Source organism: Impatiens glandulifera, chromosome 3 (assembly GCF_907164915.1).
Source record: "Impatiens glandulifera chromosome 3, dImpGla2.1, whole genome shotgun sequence".
Taxonomy (NCBI): Eukaryota; Viridiplantae; Streptophyta; class Magnoliopsida; order Ericales; family Balsaminaceae; genus Impatiens; species Impatiens glandulifera.
In genome coordinates this window covers 34292863-34315514 of record NC_061864.1, presented here as the reverse complement: position 1 = coordinate 34315514, position 22652 = coordinate 34292863, and the positions used below count along the sequence as shown (strand labels likewise).

Sequence of the window (22652 nt, the reverse complement as noted above, 5' to 3'; positions counted from 1 at the left end):
GACCGACAAGTTGGAGGGCAATGTCAACCCGACAATCGAACAATAGAACTCAAACTTGTTTTGTGATAACACCTTTATCATCATATCAAATCCATTATCATATATATGAATCTTTTCGAGTTCTAACATCTTCTAATCCAAAGCATCACAAATTCTGTGATAACGGACTTCAATGTGTTTCTACTTTGAATAAAATGAAGAATTCTTGGCAAGATAAATTGCACTTTAATTATCACAAAATAAAACGTACCTTTCTTATTTCAACTCAAGTTTCATTGTAAATTTTTTCAACCACAATAACTCTTTTATTTTCTCCACAGCAGCTACAAGCTCGGCTTTGGCAGTAAAAAGAGCAACACACTTTTATAATTTAGATTTCCAAGATACAGTTACCCCGGAAAAGTCACCATATATCATGAAGTAGATTTTCGATTATCCAAGTTTCCGGCCACATCTAAATCAGTATATCCAATTAACATAGGTTTCTCATATCCTAAAGTTAGTTGAAGATTCATCGTTCCCTAGAGATATCCCATAATCCACTTCACGGATTCCCAATAATGTTTTCCCGAATTTGATAAATATATACTCATCAAACCAACAGTGTACGCTATATAACATCTAGTACAAACCATATCGTACATAAGGCTATCAATTGCTAAAGAATATGGAATGTTTTTCATACAAAACTTTTCATTATCAATAGAAGAACAACCAGTATGACTAAGCTTAAAGTGAGAAGGTAAAGGAATACTCACCACTTTAGCTTTGTCCATATTGAAGCATCGAAGAACTTTCTCAATGTACATATCTTGTGACAAATGCAACTTTCTGTTATCCCGATCATGGATAATTCAAATCCCAAGAATTTGATGTGCTGGTCCCAAATCTTTCATGGCAAACGACTTATTCAAAGTCTCTTTTAACTCATTGATTTTAGAAATATTTCTTCCAACAATCAGCATATAATCTACATAGAGCAAAAGAATAATAAAATCATTAGTAGAGATTTTTTACACAAAAACGCAATGATCGGTCTTGTTCATCTTGTACCCATGTTTAATCATAACTGAACTTTTGATACCATTGATGTGATGCTTATTTCAATCCATAAAGACTATTCACTAACTTGTAAACATAGCCTTCTTTCAGTTTATCTTGAAAACTCTTTAGTTGATCCATATATATCTTTTCTTCCATGAAGAAAGACTATTTTCACATCTATTTGTTCAACCTCTAGATTAAGGCTACCAGTTAAGCTAAGAACCGCACGAATAGATTGCATTTTCACCACATGAGCAAAGATCTCGCCAAAGTCAATACCTTTTTTTTGCGAGAAGCCTTTTACAACCAATCGAACCTTATATCTAGGCTGTGAAGTATGCTCATCTTGCTTCAACTGATAAAGTCATCGATTTTTCAAAGCTTTCTTGCCCTTAGGCAGATTTGTTAGCTTAAAAGTGTTACTCACACGAAGAGATTGCATCTCATCCTCCATGACATCCATCTATTCCTTTTTATTTTCACTTTCCAATATTTCTTGAAAACTCTCAGGTTCTTCAGCATCAGTAAAAAATACATACTCATTTTCTGAGTATCTAAGTAAAGGGCATCTTTGTCGAGTAGACTGTCTTTGTTCATTAGAAGGTATGGACTCCTCAACATTTTCATCCCTTGCTTATTTTCATTTCCAGCATTAGATTCACTACTAGAGTCAACATCAACAAAAAATCATTAGTATTTAAAGGATTACCAAAATGTAAACCAATACCTTGATTTTTAATTTGATCGTTGTTGGTATTTATTAAGTTAGGAGTAACAATAATTGAATTCATTTCAACTATCTCCTCATTTTCTTGAGTGGGAATAACCTCGTCTACCTTGTCGATATCTTCAATGGTATAATCCTCCATAAATACAGCATCGCGACAACGAATAAACTTCTTATTAACTGGATCAAAATATTGATATCCAAACTCATCTAGTCCATAACTGACAAACACACACTTCTTGGTAGTATTCCAACTTTGACCTCTCATCTTTGGAACATGCACATAAGCCATACACCCAAATACTTGAAGATGGTCATAAAAGACATTTTTACCATTCCAAACATGGTTTTGTGATCAATTTTTTTAAAAAATATGATTTTTTGATCGATGAGTTTGAAAAATCTGGGACGCTCTTTTTTAAAACATATTTTGAAAAAGTGAGGGGAATTAATTTTAAGGTTTGAAAATTTTAAGTTTATAAAATGAGGCTTTGTAGACAACTCTATAACTTACCATCCCGTCGAATCTGGAAGAGATAAGGAGTTTTTTAATGGGAAGTATGTCATAGGCCTACTTTAACTTTTTTCAATATTATTAACCTCGCGACTAGAGAGTCGCCACCTAATTTTAAAAATTAGTAAATTAGGAGAGTGAGTTCGGCGTTTGGTTACGTGTGGGAAAGGGTCTTTTAGACGTTGTGTCTCACAACGCCTCTAAGGTCTCTACTAATAAATTTTGGTCGTTCTTTTAAATTCCTTACTCTTTAAGATTCAGAATTTTTTATTTTAACATTTTAAGGGTTTGCATTAGATAAAAAAACAAAGAAATAATAAACAAAGACAAGACTTCAATAAAACATGAACAAATAATTCACACATAAAGTCATCCTAAAGAATCAAAACTAAGCAAATTATTGATCAAAATTTAATTGGCCTAAGTCTAGATTGATTTTAAGAACTTTATTGAAGTGAATTATTAAAAGGCTCTAATTTTTTATTTTTATTTTTATAAAAATTTGTAGTTTAAAATAACTCATAAAAGAAAATTAATCTTAAGTCTAAATTTGTGCTGGGTTCAATTTTAGTTAAGGGTTTAATTTTAAAATTTATTCTAACCTAGGATCAAACAAGGCACAAACTTTTAATTAAACAAAAAAAAAATTAACCAAACAACCCTAAGTCTAAAAAGCAGAAAATAAATAAATAAACTGAAGGAATGCATCAAGCGCCGCTAAAGGAGCATCAGAAGCCTAGTTCAGCAGCTGCAGCAGAGCAAGCGCCGGGACCCTTGAAGAACCGTTGGAAGGCTGAAGAACAAGCGTCAAGAATATGCCTTTACAGCAGCAAAGTCCGCTGCTCCAAAATTTCGACCAATATCCTAACTAACTACAATCTTAGTGATCCAAATGGATCCCAAATTAAATAAAATTTTACAAAAATGTTAATAACATATAAAAAACAAATATATAAATTAAAACCCTAGTTCTAACACGCAAAAAGATAAAATAAAAAACATACAAGTCAAAGCATATTGTTTTTTTTAATTGCCATTTTAAGGACCGATTTTGTTTTTTTTTTACAACTTAGGTTATAAGACTTTGATTTGCATCTATTTTATGTTCTTCTTTGTGTTTTACTCAATTTATATATTACATTATGAACAATATAAAAGTGAAAAAATTAAAACAAAACAGAAAATAAATATGAAATCATGCAAATACTATTTTTATGTTGAGTAATGATAGGGAGCGGGAAAAAAGTTGACAGGAATGTATAGGGAATGAGGTGTCACTTTCTAAATGGATTGAAAATTTAATAGGAGAGAGAATTTTCATATTTTCACTCCATTTAGAAAGTGACACATCATTCCCTATACATTTCTGTCACACAACCTCACTAGTTGGTGCAATTGCTTAGGTTTTAAAATTGATAATTTTGTGGAGAAATGGAAATTGGCAATTGTCTATTTTCATGTTATAGACAAAAAAAAATGACCTTTGTGCAAGTGCACAAGGGTGTGTATTTATAGGGAACTCATGAGAGAAACCCTAAAGTCCCATTTAACACCGTTGAAAAAAAATCATTTAAACATGTACAAATGTTTAAAAAAATGGAGCAATCTTCACTTGATTATTTTTTAATTCAAAAATAAAAAATTCTTCAAGCTCCCTCAATTTATGCACGGTTGTATCTTTCTCTTTCCTTTTTTATTTTGTCCCCATTTTTCTCCAAATTCTCTTTCCCTTTTCATTTTTCCCTAATTATTTTTTTTACAAATGATTATTTCTTTTAAAATTAAATAATTATATTTATTCTTAATTAAAATTAAAACAAACTTTAATTCAGGAAAAGAAAGCATTTTTATTTTTAATTATTCATATTTTTAAGGAAAAATTCTAGTTATAATAAAATACTAATTAAATCAAATTCAAAATTAAATTGCAAAATCTAATCTAATAACTAAACTAATGTAGTTGATAACTAAACTAATTATTTAAAACAACTAATTTAATTAGTAAAATAATAAAATTATACCAAACAATTGTTTTATAAATTATAAAAGAACATTAATATATATATATATATTTATTTATTGTATGTTTTTTATTTATTTATAAATATTTACTTAAATGAAACTTTAAATATATAAAGTATAATAATTTTCCTAAGTGTTGTAACTTAGACAAATTACTACATTATCTTATTAAGAATCTAAAATCAATTATTTCCAAAAAAAAAACTCAATTGTTCTAAAAATAATTGTCTTTAAAATAAATTGTGCAACGAACCCGTAAATAAATTTGTATAGGCTCAAATTTATTAAAAGTATCAACTATAAAATTAGGGGGTGAAAAATGAGTGTCTACGGGTTTGGCACATCATGTGTAAAATCTCACATCATGTGTTCCTAACACATGATGTGAGATTTTACACATGTACCACTATACTCAATTCTTCATCCCAAAAGTATTTTGGCAACTTTGCTTGTGAAAGCATACATCTCACCTTTCCACTAATGTCTTATTCATTCTTTCAGCCAACCCATTTAACTGTGGTGTTTTCATTGGTGATTTTTGTTAACGAATACCTTGTTGTCGACAATACCCATTAAAAGGTCTAATGTACTCTCCCCCATTACCTGTTCGAATACATTTCACCTTTTTTCCAATTTCCCTCTCAACTGAGGCTTGAAACACTTTGAATGTGTCTAGAACTTGATCTTTCGTCTTCAATGTATAGGCTCAAACCTTTCGGGAATAGTCATTAATGAAGGTTACAAAGTAGTAAGCACCACCAAGTGATATTGACTTCATTGGCCCACATACATCAGAATGCACCAAGTCTAGTAATTTTGACTTTTTTTCGATTCAGATTATCTAAATGACACTCGTCTCTATTTTCCAGCTAAACAATCTGAACATCTCTTCAAATGCACATTTGAAACTCCATATAACACATTTTTCTTAGCCAACATAGTTAAACCTTTCTTGCTAATATGAGTCAAACGTTTGTGCCACAACTCAAAAGAAGAATCAGCTTCATAAGTGTTAATATAACATTTAGATATTCCAGAACAAACAATATACAGATTTGAAAGTATCTTACCTTTAACAGCAACCATTGATCCCCTTTTAAGCTTCCATTCACCATCGGAAAAAGAATTACAGAAGCCTTCTTCATCGAATCTTCCAATCGATAAAAGATGGAAGCGAATATCAGGATTATGTTTAACCTGTTTTAGAACAAGAGTAGTGTCATTGACTATCTCAACACAAACATTACAAATTCCAAGCACTTGAGCTTGACCAGTATTGCTCATACGAGCAATACCAAAATCACTAGACTCATATGTTGAGAAAAAATCTTGTCGTGATGTCGCATGAGTAGAAGCACCATGTTCACAATCCAATCCATCTCATCACAAGACATGTTAACATTCTCAACATCATTATAACAAACAGTAAAGAAATTATCAACAATGGTAATATCATCATGATTTTTACCTTCTCTGTGATTGGAAGTAGTGGTGTTCTGAGTTTTTTTGTTCTTCTTCTTTAGTTTAAAACATTTTTTCTTGATATGGTCATTCAGGCCACAATGATGGCACTCAACATTTGCTCACTTATTAGAAGCCCCACGAGATTTGCTACGATTACTTTCTCGCCATTTACTTCTCCCCCCTGGATTCTGTAACAAAGACCTCTAATTGTAAAGAATAATCTTGTGTCTTTCGTCTCATCTCTTCATTCAACACACTGTTTTATTACTAAATCTATTGAGAGAACACCATCTGGAGCAGAATTAGACAGGGTTGTTCTAAAATTGAGTTTCATCAAACTTAAACAAAGTACTAAGTAAACATAAGCCTTGTATCTCGTCATCAAAATTGAGTTTCATCGCCTCCAATTGATTAATAATTCCCATAAAAGTATTCAAGTGATCAATTATCGAAGACCAACTTGATACTTTAAGGACATCATTTGCTTGATCAAAAACAGTTTTTAGTAATATAAATCACATGGTTTAGAAAATTATCATCAATCCATTGACAAATATAACCAAACATTTGTCTGTGCAAAAATTTCCAATCATCCAAACTTTTTTCTGCAGGCTTAACTAAAAAGAACATTGGAAAATAAAAAAATTTCACATACAATAAATCTTCCATTTTAGCCTTCCAGGTATTATAATTGGAACCATTCTAGTTCATCATTCTGGATGTGTTAGTCTTCATTCTTATACTCAAAGAAAACCAAGCTCCGATATCACTTTGATGGGAAAATATATTCTTCAAAATATCACACTTTCCCAATTAATTGAGTATAAAAGATGAGCAAAATAAAATGAAATCAAAACGACAATACAAGACAAGTTTTAGCGTGGAAAACCTCTCTTAAAATTGAGAGTAAAAACCACGAGACCAGTCTGGCTACTTAACAATTCACTATCATCAACAAGGTTACAAACAAGGTTCACTCTAGAATAAACTAGACTCACTAATAAATTGCATCAAGATCATCACACAACAACCTTGACAAATAAAAACAAAGAACAGAAGGAGTAAAATTAACCAACCTTATTAAGTTTGCAATTCTGGTTTCACTTCAACTGACTTATAAGACCCAGAAAACAGATTTTCACCGATTAAAATGTAGATCCAGAAATAACCAATAAGCTGTCAACGTTTCAAGCCGATCAAATGGTGTAAACTTCAACAAACATAAATCTTCTCCAACTGCTACTTCAAACCCATGAATTTAGTTTTACTCGAGCTCTCTTTTGTTGTTCTCAAACTAGTTAACCTAAATAAAATATAATTTCCCTTCACATTATTTATTTTGGACCTAAATAATGTACACGTAAAATTGTGTCTCTCCAGGACAAAACCCAACACAACATATTAGGAAAGTAAATCAAGTACATTTAATACTCAGCAAGAACTGTACGATTTATTTTCTAAATATACTCTGAAAAGAGAACAAAATAAAAACTTTAATACTAGTCATACACAACAAACAGAAAAATCAATTTTTACATAAACAAATAAAATAAAGCACAGTAACTTTTAATTCATCTAGAGGATTATATTAAATAGTACAAGAATATGAAAATAGTACTAATAATAAAATGAAATCTTTTATTTTTATGATGAAGTTATTCATCAATTAAGCATATACATGATACAACAACACTAATATTAAAACAAAAATAGCAAAAAAAATCGTACATAGTAAGATCCCCTTCCCAGCTTTACAGAAGTAAAAAAATGTAGAAGTTCATCCATTCATCAAATAATACTGTAAAAACTAAAAATTAAAATCTAAATATTTTTCTTCTGAATTTCTTTTGTTTTGAAAAAAAACAATTCTTAGACAAAAGATTCAATAAAATCAAATAAACAACAAACAAAGTTTAAATAGTTTTTCAACTCCTATGTAATGGGTTTTAAAAGTATTGCCAATTCCTTATGAAATACAATTGGCCTCTTTTTCTTCTCCAAAAACAGAACAAAAAGGGAAAAAACAATATAGTAGAAAAAAACAGCAGGTTAGTTCTTTGTTTGTTCACGCATCCTCTTGATCGTTCTTTGAAGAGTCATGAGTGCTAGTAGTTTTAATGTATATGCACCACCAGGCTTCACTTTGCCACAATACTTACAGCCCAGATTCCAACTGCTTTTCTATTCACTTGCAAATTTCCCACAGAACTCGTAAAATAAATTTTTTGTACTAACTAATCTCTATCTTCTTGGCCGACCTTGGGATAAGATCAACAAACCCTCATGCTAGGACGGCCCACTCCCTAAGACAGGAAATAGAAGTCCATATGATATGACACACAGTTAGTGGTGGTTGAGAAACTGTTTCGATCACATGTTACTTCTTTTGAATTTATTGACCCTTGGTGCTTCTTTTATGGTGCATCGACTGCGACCCCAGGTCAAGCGGGATTACCCGCAAAACCGTGAGAAATGAATGTCAAGATCGGGAGGAATGAATGCCAGGTCCGTGTGGAATGAATGCCACATTTTTAATAAATATGCTCATTTTACCGGTCCTCGCATTGTTGGCTCTCGGTCCTAAGACATTCAAACCAGCCCATTTATTAAAAATAGTAAGATATTTAATTAACATTATTGTAATTTTAAACATAAGAGGTTATACCTTAGTGGTTCAAGATAAAAACTTATATTTTTATTTGGTTATAGATTCAAAAATCTCACCAAAAACTATTTGTTTATTAATTTTTTAAACTAAACCTAAGGAAACAAAAAAAATATTGAACTTTTTCTACCGGGGTTGAGACAGTTCAAAACTCGAAGCCGACTCTAGAGATACGACATTAAAAGATAATTGTATACACTATACTTAGTTATCTCGTTAGAGATCTATCATCAAAAGATAATCATATATACTATACATAGATAGTGATCTCGTCATGGATACGACATCAAAAGTTAGTATATAAAAATAGTTGATATGGGTATTTTGACATTGGTAAATGGACCAATTACTATTTAGGACTCGAACTTGGGTCATTTTTTAAAAATGAAACTCGACTTTAAATTGTGTCATATGGGCTCAAACTATCACAATTTTAGTTATTTAAGATTTTTTTCAAATGATAAAACATTTGTCTTCTTATACTAACGTATCATTTTTCTAATTAACTTGTAATGTTTGAAAATGAAATGATATTTATAAATATTTTAGACGTATTTTTTAAAATAGAGTATTTATTAAGATCTAGGCATTTTAATTTTTTGAAAGTGGTTTGGGTGATTAAAAAATTATGTGATTTGAGAAAATTCGAATATAGATAGATTTGATATTTATTTTTCACATTATTTCAAAATGATATATGTTGTGTATAATTTATTAATTTTAACATATTTTTATTTTAAATTTAGTATTTTCTTCAAGATATAGGCGTTTCAAATTGTCTAGTGCGGTTTAAATGTCTTAAAATATGTGTGATGTATATAAATATTTACAAAAATATAAAAGAAATATTTTTATTTTTATTTTTTACCAATGTGGTAAATTGGTTAAGAAAAGATAATACTACATTAAAGGAAGAAAATTGTTGTTCGTTTGTTTGGGAGAAAACATCAAATCTCTCTATATATAATGATGCTTAATTTTAAAGTGTCTGAATTGTTGGGTCGAGAGTTGTGGTTAATTTATATATATATATGTGAGAGTAAATGGATATTTGGTCGGATTATGGGTTGACCCGCCATAAACTTAAAACGGTTAAAAATAAAATTAAAAATGTTATAGGTATGTTTCGAATTTACAACCTAACAAAATTAGTACAACCCTCTAATCAACTAGGCTAATAAAAATTTATATTTTAAATTCAATACAAAATTTGATGAACGCGAGACATTTTAATAATATAAGTTCAATTTTTTAACTAACTAATCTATATATATAATGATGCTTAATTTCAAAGTGTTTGGATTGTTGGGTCGAGAGTTGTGACTAATTTGGATATATATGTGAGACTAAATAGATACTTTGTCGGATTATGGGTTGACCCGCACATAAACTTAAAATGGTTAAAAGTAAAATTAAAAATATTATATGTATGTTTCGAACTTGCAACCTAACAAAACAAGTACAACATTTAACCAAGTGTGATTGAGATGTGATTTGTCGAGGGATAATAAACTGGTATCAATTGAAAGTAGTTAAAAAATATGAATCAAATATTTGATTGACCAAAGTGTGAGGTCACAGTGTTAAATGTTAAAAAAATATGAATAAAATATTTGATCGACCAAAGTGAAAATGTAAGATCAAGAGATGAGAGGTTCATTCGGAAAAAATATATGATGAGATATGTGAGAAAATAAAGTTGTTTTACCAAAGCGAATAAAATATAGAATTAGGGTGTTTTATTTTTTATTTTATTATATTATTCGTAATTTATTAAGAATTTTAAACCATACATATTATTATTATTTTATTAAATTTATTTTATTTATATTTTTATCCTACATACCGAAATCTTTTTAATTAGTACAATTTTAATAGTTCGAGTCCTATATTGACTTCAAAATTTTAGTCTTATCTCATAAAAACACGATTTAAATTATACACTAAAAATATATATAAATCAATTTTATATAGTTATACATATTTTTATTTTAATAAATAATATTTTTATTTTTAAAAATAATTATATTATTAAATAAAAAACTGAAATTAAAATAATAAATATTAAATAAAATTAATAAAATGATTTTAAAAAGTTAAGAAAAATAAAATAAAATATATATATTTATAAAATTAATAAAGAATATATTTTATGCTAGTTAATAATGTAAAGCAAATAATTATGTGCAGATTCATGTGAAACATAATATCTTATTTCTTCATTTTCATGAATTTGAATTTACCTATAAAAGAAAGAATGGAAAAAATATAAAATATAAAATATAAGAGGGTGAGGTGATTTGTTTTATTTTAGTTTTGTAAATTTAATTAATAAGTACAAAGTAATGAACAACTTTTTAAATTGTAAATAAGAAAAATGTTAAATAGGTTAATTTTTGATAATATATATTTAAATAACTTTTTTTATTAATAATATATATATATAAGAAAATATAAATAATGACTTACCTACTTTGTCATTTTCCTTTACTAGTTAACTATTTACAAATATATATATATATATATATAATATATATATATATATATTATTTTTAATATAAGAGTTTTGAGTATTATTTTGATTTTTTTAATTAATCATATATTATATTTTTTATATTTTAATTAATAAATTATTTAATTTATTAATTAAAATATAAAAAATATTCATATTATATTTTTAATTTTAAATACACACAAATATTTTTAATAACAATTTTTCAAATAACTTAATACTTTTATTGAATAATATTGTTTTTAAAAATTCATAAAATTCCAAAAAAAAAAAATAAAACCAATAACAAGCCATCCACTCCTCTTTTTCCTAGATTATATTTGATTCACAATCTTTTACTAGTATTATAAATGTTGTAACTTTTATATAATTGTAAAACTTATAGAAAGATCCATAGATTTATATGATCATTATTCACATATTTTGACAACTTGTTCGAACAGACATTCAAATTGGCAACCCTTACTTAATACCCTAATTCAATTTGGTTGGAAAGAGAGGGTAGGTGAGGAAAAGTCACCATAGTGAAAATCCGAAAATACCCTTGACCAAACTGGTAACATGTCTTACTCTTTGTCTCCACCAACCCCCAATTTCCAACAACCCTTGGTTTGAATTGTAATCTCACCAACCAAACTCTCCTAAATAACCCTTTAGTTCCTCTTTAATGTAATCTCAAGTTCAACTTCAAGACTACATCTTTCTCTAACTCTCTCTATCTACTATTACTAATGGCGAATTCTCATCTTCGAACCTCTCCTGTTGTTACATTCAGAAATCAGTTTTCCGTATCTCATTTTGATTCGGATATATCGACATCTATCTCATTCTCCTCTCAACTTCCTGGTTTCTCCATTAGGTAACCACGCTCCATTGCCTCTTATCTTTATGTCAATTCATTTCGTTGCAGTCTTTGTAAAAAAAAATCTATCTTTTTTTTGTGGGTTTTGTCTAAATAAGCCTAAAACAAGTCCAGACCTATAGACCAAGTGCAACTATGAAACCCACAAGCCATTTCGAGGAACTGAAGGTTGACACTACCTTAAGTCCTAGTGTAAATGCGGTAAAGCCCTCCAAGACTGTGGCCATAACTGATCAGGCAACTGCTCTTGTACAAGCAGGCGTTCCTGTCATTCGTTTGGCTGCTGGCGAACCTGATTTTGATACCCCATCTCTCATAGCAGAGGTATTCATCTTGCTTTGGACCAATTTTATTTTACTTTTTCCTCTATTTATTGTATCATTCTGTTTCAACATAGGCTGGGATTAATGCGATTCGTGAAGGATATACTAGATATACTCCAAATGCTGGGACTCTTGAGCTTCGTTCAGCAATTTCTCACAAATTAAAAGGTTCAATATTGTCATTAGCTCATTTCAAGCTAAATTTGGAGTATGGTTTTTCATTTAAGGTTTATATTATTGTATAATAGAGGAGAATGGGATCTCTTATTCAACCGATGAAATTGTGGTGAGCAATGGAGCTAAGCAGAGCATCCTGCAAGCTGTACTTGCTGTTTGCTCTCCAGGTGATGAGGTAAATTTATTATTATTGTTTAGAACCTTAAGTAATTTTATTTCAAGTTGCCATTGCATTACAATTCTGGAGGAATTAGTAGAATTGAAATGTATTGTATTTGTATTGTTTTAACAGTAATGCAAATGGTTATATCATTTTGAGCATACTTGTAGGTTATAATTCCAGCACCATATTGGGTTAGCTATCCTGAAATGGCAAGACTAGCCAATGCAAACCCTGTGATCCTTCCCACTAAATTATCCAGCAACTTTCTATTAGATCCCGAAATTCTCAAATCCAAACTGACTGAAAAGTCACGACTCCTAATCATTTGCTCGCCATCAAATCCAACTGGGTCTGTTTACCCCAAACAATTGCTCGAAGAGATTGCTGCTATAGTGAAGAAACACCCAAGGCTTTTGGTAGGATTGCAAATCAAATCACTTTTTTTTTTTTTTCTGATTTTGTTTCAACCCCTTAATCTTCATCTAAGGGATTAACTTTGGTTGTTCATTCAGGTTCTTTCTGACGAGATATATGAACATATAATTTATTCCCCAGCAACTCATACTAGTTTTGCATCATTACCGGGCATGTGGGAAAGAACTCTGACCATAAATGGGTTCTCTAAGGTATTTCAGTCTTTCTCAAGTTTCCAGAGCAGTTTCACAATATCACAAGTTTACATACAAAAGTTTGAATTTGAGAATTTGTGGAACATTTGCAGGCTTTTGCAATGACCGGATGGAGACTTGGATATATTGCTGCTCCAAAGCATTTTTCTTCAGCATGCAATAAAATACAGAGTCAGGTACCACACGGTTAATAATTTCTTACTAGTTATGCTTTCTAAATGTCTATAGCCATTATAATTTTTTAAAAATTATATTATTTAAGGATTTCTATCAACATCATGGTATTGCCTGCTTCAGTTACTAGAGATGCTTTACCAGCCTAGAGATTTACAATCTATAGAAAAAATTTAGATGAGACTAAGAATGACCTAAAACTGAGATATCCTGATTCAAGACTATTTCATTCAATCCTTCTAATTTATAAGCTACTAATTACCATACTATTAATATATCCTACTATTACTGGTACATGATCCTGAATTGTTATGGTATGGCATATTTTGTATATTTTAATTCTAATGTTCTCTAGATTATGCAACTTAGCACTAATTGCAAAGTTTATTTGTATTAGGTCTTTGGAATTAAGAAATTTGTAGTGATTTTTCATTGTATGCTCACAAAGTTGGGTAATATTCCTTGAAACATAAACTTCATTAGCTCTTCCATTGTAATCAACAATTATCAATCATCTTATACCTGTTACCTCCCGTGTATTTATAGGTCCAATAATAAGTTTCATTATTCATTTCTTCATAATTTTTCAATCCTAAACTAACTTTGTGATTTATTTATATGCCTGATCCAGCCTAAATTGCTCCAGGCCTTAATAAACTGATTGAATTGTTGATGACAATGGAAAATTAAACTTAGTCAGACAGATTCAAAATAATTATTGGTTGTTTTGTTTCTCATCTGGATCCGGATATAAAAACAAAAATTGTAAGTGTTTTCAAATGGGGTTTAATCTCTTTATTTAACTCCTCTTCGGAATATAAGTATGTTGATTATCTTGCGCAAAGTGTCTAAAAGGAAGTTACAGGTTATGAGTGATTTTTGAATTGATTATGTCATCTATTTTTGAGTTCTTGATGAATAGTTTATTTCCTTTATCAAATTCATTAAGGTCAACATAATGTAATTCTTTTTCTTTACCAGTTCACATCAGGTGCCAGCAGTATATCTCAAAAGGCAGGTGTTGCGGCTTTAGGACTTGGATATGCCGGTGGAGAAGCTATTGCCATAATGGTTAAAGCTTTTAGGGAGAGGCGAGACTATTTAGTTAAAAGCTTTAGGGAAATAGATGGAGTTCAAATATCAGAACCCCAGGTAAATATTTGAATGAATAATCAAATCCATTAGAGTATTATTAGCCATTTAATGTGCTCATCCTTAATGTGTCTTCCATTCTAATTACTTAAGTGCACAATCCAACAACTCATTATTTTGTCCATTAAATCATCAATATTTCTAATTACATCTTATTGTCAGTTTTTAGTTAACTTCCGTTAAGTTCTTGCTATGCAATTTAGGAAGAGAATAGTATTGAAACCAATGATTGAGCTGGAAATATTTGTGTAAAGGTGATTTATGAATTTAGTTGATTTAACCAAAAAACAAGTGGCAAGTAATTTAGGTTATTTTTAAAAGTTTGGGAAGCAAAACAAGTCCGATGCATATTTAGGAAGAAAAATGAGCATTTGATGCAAGTTTAGGAAGAAAAACAACTGACATGAAACAAGCTCCAAATTATCCTAGAGAAATTATTATCTTTTGTGGTTTGTTTTTTAACCTGGGAGTTTAATGTCTTATCCATGTTTACTACATCAATCTTACTTGCTTATGCTTGTTCTTGATATTTGTAGGGAGCATTCTATTTGTTCTTAGATTTCAGTTCATACTATGGAACTGAGGCTGAAGGATTCGGTTCCATTAAAGATTCCGATTCTTTATGCCGATATTTGCTGGATCAAGCACAGGTAAGCTTTTTTATTCATGAAAACACATTTGTTAGGCTTTCACTTAACAGTTTTTTTTCTGATTTATAATTTTCATTTTTGTGGAACCTTGTTTGATGGATTTAATCAGGTAGCCCTAGTACCAGGCGATGCGTTTGGGGATGACAAATGCATTAGGATTTCTTATGCTGCGTCTCTTTCCACACTTCAGGCTGCTGTAGAGAGGATTAAGAAAGCATTACACTCTCTTACAAAGCCTGCCCTTGTCTAAATTCTTTTTCGATTCCGTCTTGTGGAGTAGTTATTAAGAACCAAATTGTTCAAAATTGCATATTCCTTGATAGTTGAACCCGAAATAATGAATTTCCTCTCATATTTTTGAGATTTGTACTTTGTATTAATGGATTATAGATCAGCATTGTCTTTGTACTGTATTTGGTTTGTTGTGATGAACACAAGCCCACAACAATGGTTTTAAGCTATTCAGGAAATGCAAGTGATAAGTTGATTGTGCCCTCATGTAGTATATGTTCTCTGGTGTGGATCATTTCATAAAAAAACCACTTTTCCTTATATTAATGAAATATGGTGCCATTTGAAAACACTTTCTGTACTAGGTTTGGACAAGAAAATGTACAATTTTATGAATCTGTGTAGTTAACCTATGTTCTATAACATTGTGACAATAATGAACCAAGCTCCATTTATATAATTTATATTCTAAATGAGATAATTAAAAAAAAAAGTGTTTTAAAAAAAATTACAAAAATTTTCTGGTTAAGACTTAGATTTTTCAAATAAGTTTGTCTACTTGTATATAGTATTAGGCTATTAACTTTAACTTTAGATAAGAAAACTCTAAAATCAATAATATTGTCTCATCTAAATTACCATTTGAATAAAATACTTCACAAGAGAAATGTTTTCAATAAAATAGAATTGGATTATTGATTTAATGTTCTTCAAGAGTTAGTTTATGAGAAGAGAAGCAAATGATACACTTCTTGATAATGGAAGACTGGGAATTTTCAAATGTAATTGTATATTTGCAGAACCAGTACAAACCCAGAAGAACAATGATATCATGATGCCAATTGTATATGGTATTTTGATTGGATTGTCCTGAAATAATATGATATAAAATGTGTATATACATGGTGAGATTCATTGACGAAACCGTAAGTTATCGCTAACTTCACTTCCAGGCAGGCTGCTATACAGATAGAAAGAAAAGAAAACAGAATAGAAGCATCCTGGAGGAAGGATAGGCTTAATTCCATCTCTTGGCATTCTTTTGGCCTTTGGATTTTTGCTTAGCATCCTGAAAGGCTTGTCTCTTTTGTTTCTTTTGAGCTTCCTTCTCAGCCTAATTGAAAATTTGTACAAATTTATGTTAGAATGGGAGGAATTTACTTTAAAAGCTGATGATGAAGAAAATTCTTGCCTTTGACATTTTTGATTTGGATTTGGATTTGGGAGACTTCTCCTCAAGCTCTGTTTCTCTTTCAAGCTCTTTCTCCCTTGCCTCAATATTCTTCTCCAGGTAGTACTGTTGGAATTTTGTAAAAGAGAGGAAGAAAAAGTAACTATATTATGCATGATAAACATCCAATATCTAACAATCAAATGGCATTAATAAGATTTGTGGGTACAGTCTATTTGTAAACACTTCAGGTTTCTAGATCTGAATTTGGGTTCAGATGTGAAACCAGTCAAACCACAAATACACTTCTTTTCAAATGTTATCGTATCCAGATCAACATATGAGATCTCTATGAGAAAAAGTGTCTTTATCTGTATTGACACTTTTATGTTCTTGGATCTGGAAATGAATCCGGATGAACATGATAGATTGTTAATAATTTCTTTTATCTGTATAACTAAGGCCCTGTTTAGATTTCTGAATGTCAAATATCTCCTTATCCTATCTTCAATCACTTCATCAATCAACTAAAATACTAAAATATTCAAACTATAGTGTTTATAACATTTTAAAATATTAATTAAATACATGGTAGTCCTTTTAACCCAAGTAATCAACATAGATTCATAAATAATCACAACTGGAACAACCCAGCTCAATAAATAGGGAGGACCCTAGGATCTTGTAAACTTCACAAATAAAAATCATCTTCTACTAATGCCATTAGTTTGAATCATCATGGTGGATCGTATGATTTCCTCAAGTTAGTATCAGTTAGTCAGAGAGAAAGATTAAAAGAAGTAAATATCATGAATGAAATTGTATAATTAGGATTCATTACTTAGGATGGAGGCTTACATTATAATCACCAGCATAATCATGTAGGTTGCCATCGTTAACCTCTAACACTCTGTTAACTATTTGCTTGATAAAGTATCGATCGTGAGAAACTGTAATGACAGTACCTTTGTATTCATTTATTGCTTCCTGAAAAAGAGGACAGGGTCAAACGGGTGTCAGAAAAAAACATCATACCAAAATGTTGAAACATACCTCGAGCATCTCTTTGGACGGTATATCTAAGTGGTTGGTGGGCTCATCCAAAACTAGTAATGTCGATGGTTTCACCATGAATTTGCAAAAAGCAAGGCGTGCCTGAAGGGCAAACAGACATACAGTTACTTTAGGCATAAGATAATAACATTAATAAGCATGAAAAAATACCAAATGTATGACAAAATGGGAGTCAAAATCATGCACATATCTGGAGAATTAACTATATAAACTACCTCAGAAGAGAAAGTCCATTATAATCAACAATAAACATCATAGAAAGAAGGAGCGTACATCAGCCATGTACTGATTGTATATTTATTAACCCAAAAATTAAAGTATGATCAGATGTAAAATTTACATGCCTTCTATATCTCTAGGGATGACAAATGAGCCCATTTGAAAACACTTTTTTCTTCGAGTTCATGTTTGGAAACATAACATAGTCACACCAAATTTATTTGTGATATCTGATCAGTATCCGGATTCACATCCAGAAAGTGTTTTTTTTCAAATGGTGGTACTTCACCAATTACTCTATCAAGACTCTATATCTGAACCTAATAGATAGACTCTATTAAGACCCTATATTAGGCCCTTTATTTGGCGAATTAGATGTTTTTCGAGTAGGGTAGGGCAGGTTGGGCAACTACTCACCCCTAGAAATAAGTAATAGGGCTTTGGAAGGTCAACCAAATGAGGACAGTGGCTGGAAGATTAACGAGTGTAGATAGGATAATTATGTTTATCATTATTAGACAATTATGTTTAATATATAGTTAATAAGAAAATTATATTGATCATTATTAGTAGCTTAGATATGATTAAAATTTTATTTAAATTATAATACCTACTACTATATATACATTAATAACCATTATGTAGAGCATGAGATCATTGAATACAAGGAAATTTCTCAAGTCCCATCTGCTATTCCTCTCTTTGGATACTAAACCCTAGATTAGGGTTCCTATCAGCGTTCTCCAGTCCTACATTCTTCAGGACAAATACAGCCAAGAGGAAAACATTCGGTAGAAGGTAGTGGTAGTGCATCACAATATACCTTTTCACCCCCACTAAGGAAGGAAACCTTCCTATCGAGCATCTCCACTTTGAAATTACACCTCCCAAGTAATCCCTTTATATCATCAAGTCTCCAATCCTCAGCCGCTTCTGCCACAGTCTCAAGCACTGTTTTCTCTAAATCAAGAGCTTCGGCCTAGCAATTTTACAAAGTTGAAAAAATAAGCTAGGAAAACAAATGCAGGTTTATGACAAACTACGAAACCCCCAAAGATATGGGAAATTAAAATTGTCAATTGACCTGATTCTGTTCAAAATAGTTTGGCAAAACATTATGCTCCCCAAGCAAAAGTTCACCTCCGTATGGCTTTTCTAAACTCATGATAAGCTTGAGCAAAGTACTCTTGCCGCAACCATTTGGACCAATAATGGCAATTTTCTCACCCCTCTCTATTGCAACATTAGCCTTCTTAAAGAGAACCTAACAAAGAATATTAGATGTACACAAATGATGATCAGAGCAGGGAAGATTGGCACGGCATAAGGGTTGTCAGCTGTTAATGTGTTACCTTATTCTCATATCCAAAATCAAGGTTCTTAACTGTCACTACTGATCTTCCACTTCTTCCACGTTCTGGAAATCTGATCTTCATTTGCTTTCGTACAAAGGGCTTCTCAACTTGATCCTCTTCCTGAAGTTTTTCAAGCTTCTGCAGTTGCATGTAATAAACAGCTGTTAACTCAATCAAAATGAACGTGACTCTCACATTCCATAGAAAAAGGAATCAATACAAACAAACACTGGTGAATGAAAGAAAGTTAATAGCATTTTCCTTTTTCCTGCACAGAAATTTACTGTATTTTACGGTATAACCTAAAGGAGTTCATGCAGATGTATTAAGCATCAAATAACTATCATGAAGGATGTATTAGGAAAACTAATTTGGGGACTTGCTTTGGAAAGCTAAAACTATTGTCATTGTCATCAAAATCTAATATATGTTAATTTCATAACCTAAGTGTGCCGCCAGTTCGAATCTTACCTCCTACTCTTTTTTTCAAATATATTATTTAATTATTTTTTAAAAAATAAATAGATGAGGGTTCTTTTTTTTCTTGAGGCTAGCATAGTATCTCACTGCCATAACCCCCACTCTCACACACTTCAATCAAGGTTTTGTCACAATGGGAATCCATGGGCCTTTTAGTTTAAGACTCTACCCATTTGAACTACACTGGGTGGGTCTAATATCCAATATTATATTGACTTTCGCATAAGCTATCTAGAGAATAAACAACTACCAATATCATTTTTCTTAACAACTCCCTCATATTGTTGGAGGAGTTGATCACTTGATAGTGGGACCAAGAAGCAAAGTTTGGCCTTTCTGGGACAGAACAAATTGAATGATACTACAAAAGGTTGTTGCTTCTTTACTGAAGATTATGACCAATTGGTAACAAAGTAACATTACTATGCAAAATTAAAACAATTAGAAGATCCATAACAAGTTGAATAATTATTGGCAAGGTAGAAAATGTCACAAAAGTACAAAGTAACTCAAATTATAAGTACTTTATCATACCTTTTCGGCAGTGGATGCCCGTCCAGAATTTGCTCCAGCACTTAATCTGCTAATCAAGTCTTTCGTTTGGTCAATTTCTTTCTGTTGTTTTTCCCATGCTGCACTTTGAGTCTCAATCCAGGTTGCCTTTGAAACAATATAGTCAGAGTAATTTCCATTAAATGTCCTGGATACACCCATATCAGTTTCCACTATTTTTGTGCAAAGCTGGTCAAGGAAAGCCCTGTCATGAGATATGATGACCATCGGCACATCTTGTTTGTTAAGATAGCCCTCAAGCCATTCAATGGTGTCAAGATCAAGATGATTTGTAGGTTCATCCAGCAGTAACAGATCTGGTTCCTGCAGTTGACCAAGCAGACAGTTAGCTTTTTCATCAAGGTTCACATTTAATAGATCTTTTTTAGAAGGATAGCTTTTTTCAGCAATTGTAGCATATCTTTCTATCCTATGGTATTCTAAATCCAATAGTACTTAAGGATGGACGGTTGGACTTCAAAGCGTTTAGAGTCATTGACATACTTAGAATATTCAATTTTACAACAGAATACAATCAGCTTGGATGATTCAGAGAAATATGAACATATGTCTGCTGGTTTAAAGATAAAGTTAACTGAAAATAGTTATACCTGAAGTAAAATCTTCCCAATTGACATTCTCATCTGCCACCCACTGCTAAAAGACGCAACCAACCTTTCTGAGTCTTCTGGAGTAAATCCAAGCTCAGGCATCAACTTATTAATCTTTACATCAATGACATTCAAATCGAGGTCTTTTGCTCGTCTTTGAAGTAAATCTAACTCATCCAAGAGCCGTCCCATCAAACCAAGATCATCCACCGAACCCCCAATTGCATTTTGCACCTTTTCCAACCTCTCAGCTATCTCCATCTCTTCCTTAAACGCACTCTGGAACTCCTCCTTCACTGTCTTACTCAGTGAAACCTCAAATTCTTGACTGAGGAATGCGATTTTCATATTCTCCTTTGCCTTGATTACGTTCCCTGAATCGGGTTCTTCCTGGCCAGTAATAATTCTCAACTGAGTCGTTTTCCCGGCACCATTGACACCTACCAATCCCACTTTTTGACCCTTCTTAACCTCCCAAGTCACGTCTTTCAGTACCGTCACACCCTTATAACTTTTTCTGATGTTCTCTAACCTAACACCAGATGATATCGATGATGCACCGGTATTGGACTTCCTATTCGAGCGTTTGTTGTCAGCAAACGAATTATCGGATAACAACGCTTCAATATCTTCCTTAACACTGGTCTCGACAACCGAGACTGCGGATGATGATTTAGCTGAAATTTTTAGACTGGTTGGTTTCCGAGTTCTCAAAAGATTCTCACTGTTAAATAATTTGGTTTGAGTGGGTATGGAAGTCGGAAGTTGACGAAGGCGTATCCTCAGACAGTTTTTACGGTGATGAGGGAGTAACGTTCCGGTTAAGAACGTCGAACGGAGGTCGAGAAGCTGAAGCTTGTTGGCCAAGTCCATTTTTTGCCGGCGGCGAAGTTCTTTGACGTTGGAAAAAAACAGTTAAGAGAGAGACTTGAATTCCTCTTGGCGACCCTGCAGGAAGGCAGGGCGGACGAAGAGTAATCGGTGGCTGAAGCTCTCTCGATCAACTCTATTAGCACAGCCTCTCTCAACATATCCATATCAAACTATATATATTTCGATGGAAAAATTATTTTTTAAAATATAATTAAAAATAATAAAATAATGGCACAAGAATCTTACCCAAATTCGGACCAACAATATCTTATGTCCTAATTTTGGAAAATTGATTCAATAAAGTTATAATAAGATTACAAACTCTAACTCGCTTTATTTGTTCTATGTTTTTGTCTTACACTATTTTCTCGTTTACAATATATATATAAACTTTTAGAATTCACAATTAGCGTAAAGAACTAAAGATCAATTTAGTTCACATTTTCATAATAATACGATTTGATTGACATATTCACTATTATGTGATTTGATGCATTTTTGAATCCAACAAATAATCGCACATATCTTCTTTCCCCTTTTTGTACTTAACATTGAGGCACACCAAATTGGGCATCTAAACCCTAGGCCCAATTCCACAAGTTCTCCACATTGTCTCTATGTCTATTGTCAAATGAATGAGCCTCATCACCAAGAACACCCTAGAACTGATCATCCTACTTCTCTGATTATGTTTCAACCTTTGTGACGTGAATCAAGTCGCAACATTTCCGAAACTTTATTCCCGTCACCACCTTCGTGGCTATATCTACGAGATTCTCATATGTGTGAGCCTTCTCCACAACTACCGCTCGACTCGCTATGACATCTCAAATGTAGTGAAGTCGAATGTCGATGTGCTTTGCGCGCTCGTGGAAGATTGAGTTCTTGGACAATTGTATGACGCTTTGGTTATCGCAAAACAGCTCCACTTTATCGTGCTTCACCCCAAATTCACCCATGAGATCTTTCAATAAAAGTGCCTCATTGACGCCCTCCGTCATAGTGTTA

The 22652-nt window shown here is 31.7% G+C and overlaps 2 protein-coding genes across 2 annotated transcripts; one reads left to right on the top strand and one right to left on the bottom strand.

Annotated features, from left to right (window-relative positions):
- The first annotated feature begins 11614 nt into the window (after window positions 1-11614).
- On the top strand, window positions 11615-15576 carry LOC124931423 (bifunctional aspartate aminotransferase and glutamate/aspartate-prephenate aminotransferase). Its single transcript, XM_047471882.1, has 10 exons — window positions 11615-11807; window positions 11909-12134; window positions 12208-12301; window positions 12382-12485; window positions 12641-12889; window positions 12986-13099; window positions 13195-13278; window positions 14258-14428; window positions 14965-15078; window positions 15188-15576. The coding sequence occupies exons 1-10, from the start codon at window positions 11680-11682 to the stop codon at window positions 15326-15328; spliced, it is 1425 nt and encodes a 474-aa protein (XP_047327838.1). The 5' UTR covers window positions 11615-11679; the 3' UTR covers window positions 15329-15576.
- Window positions 15577-16042: 466 nt separating this feature from the next.
- Window positions 16043-21703, bottom strand: LOC124928739 (ABC transporter F family member 5). The gene is made up of 9 exons (XM_047468987.1): window positions 20772-21703; window positions 20143-20484; window positions 19126-19266; window positions 18858-19037; window positions 18597-18752; window positions 17534-17635; window positions 17339-17467; window positions 16502-16606; window positions 16043-16423 (listed from the first exon to the last, which is right to left on the bottom strand). Exons 1-9 carry the CDS (start codon window positions 21642-21644, stop codon window positions 16328-16330), a joined length of 2124 nt encoding a protein of 707 aa, XP_047324943.1. The 5' UTR covers window positions 21645-21703; the 3' UTR covers window positions 16043-16327.
- Window positions 21704-22652: the final 949 nt, after the last annotated feature.

Excerpts from the sequence above, each read along its gene's own strand:
- LOC124928739 (XM_047468987.1), bottom strand. The coding sequence starts at position 21,644 with ATGGACTTGGCCAACAAGCTTCAGCTTCTCGACCTCCGTTCGACGTTC. Across the intron at positions 19,038-19,125 it reads ATTTTGGATATGAGAATAAG|GTTCTCTTTAAGAAGGCTAA; the intron begins GTAACACATTAA and ends ATTCTTTGTTAG. Across the intron at positions 16,424-16,501 it reads CCAAATCAAAAATGTCAAAG|GCTGAGAAGGAAGCTCAAAA; the intron begins GCAAGAATTTTC and ends ATTTTCAATTAG.
- LOC124931423 (XM_047471882.1), top strand. The coding sequence starts at position 11,680 with ATGGCGAATTCTCATCTTCGAACCTCTCCTGTTGTTACATTCAGAAAT. Across the intron at positions 11,808-11,908 it reads CTTCCTGGTTTCTCCATTAG|CCTAAAACAAGTCCAGACCT; the intron begins GTAACCACGCTC and ends TGTCTAAATAAG. Across the intron at positions 14,429-14,964 it reads TTCAAATATCAGAACCCCAG|GGAGCATTCTATTTGTTCTT; the intron begins GTAAATATTTGA and ends TGATATTTGTAG.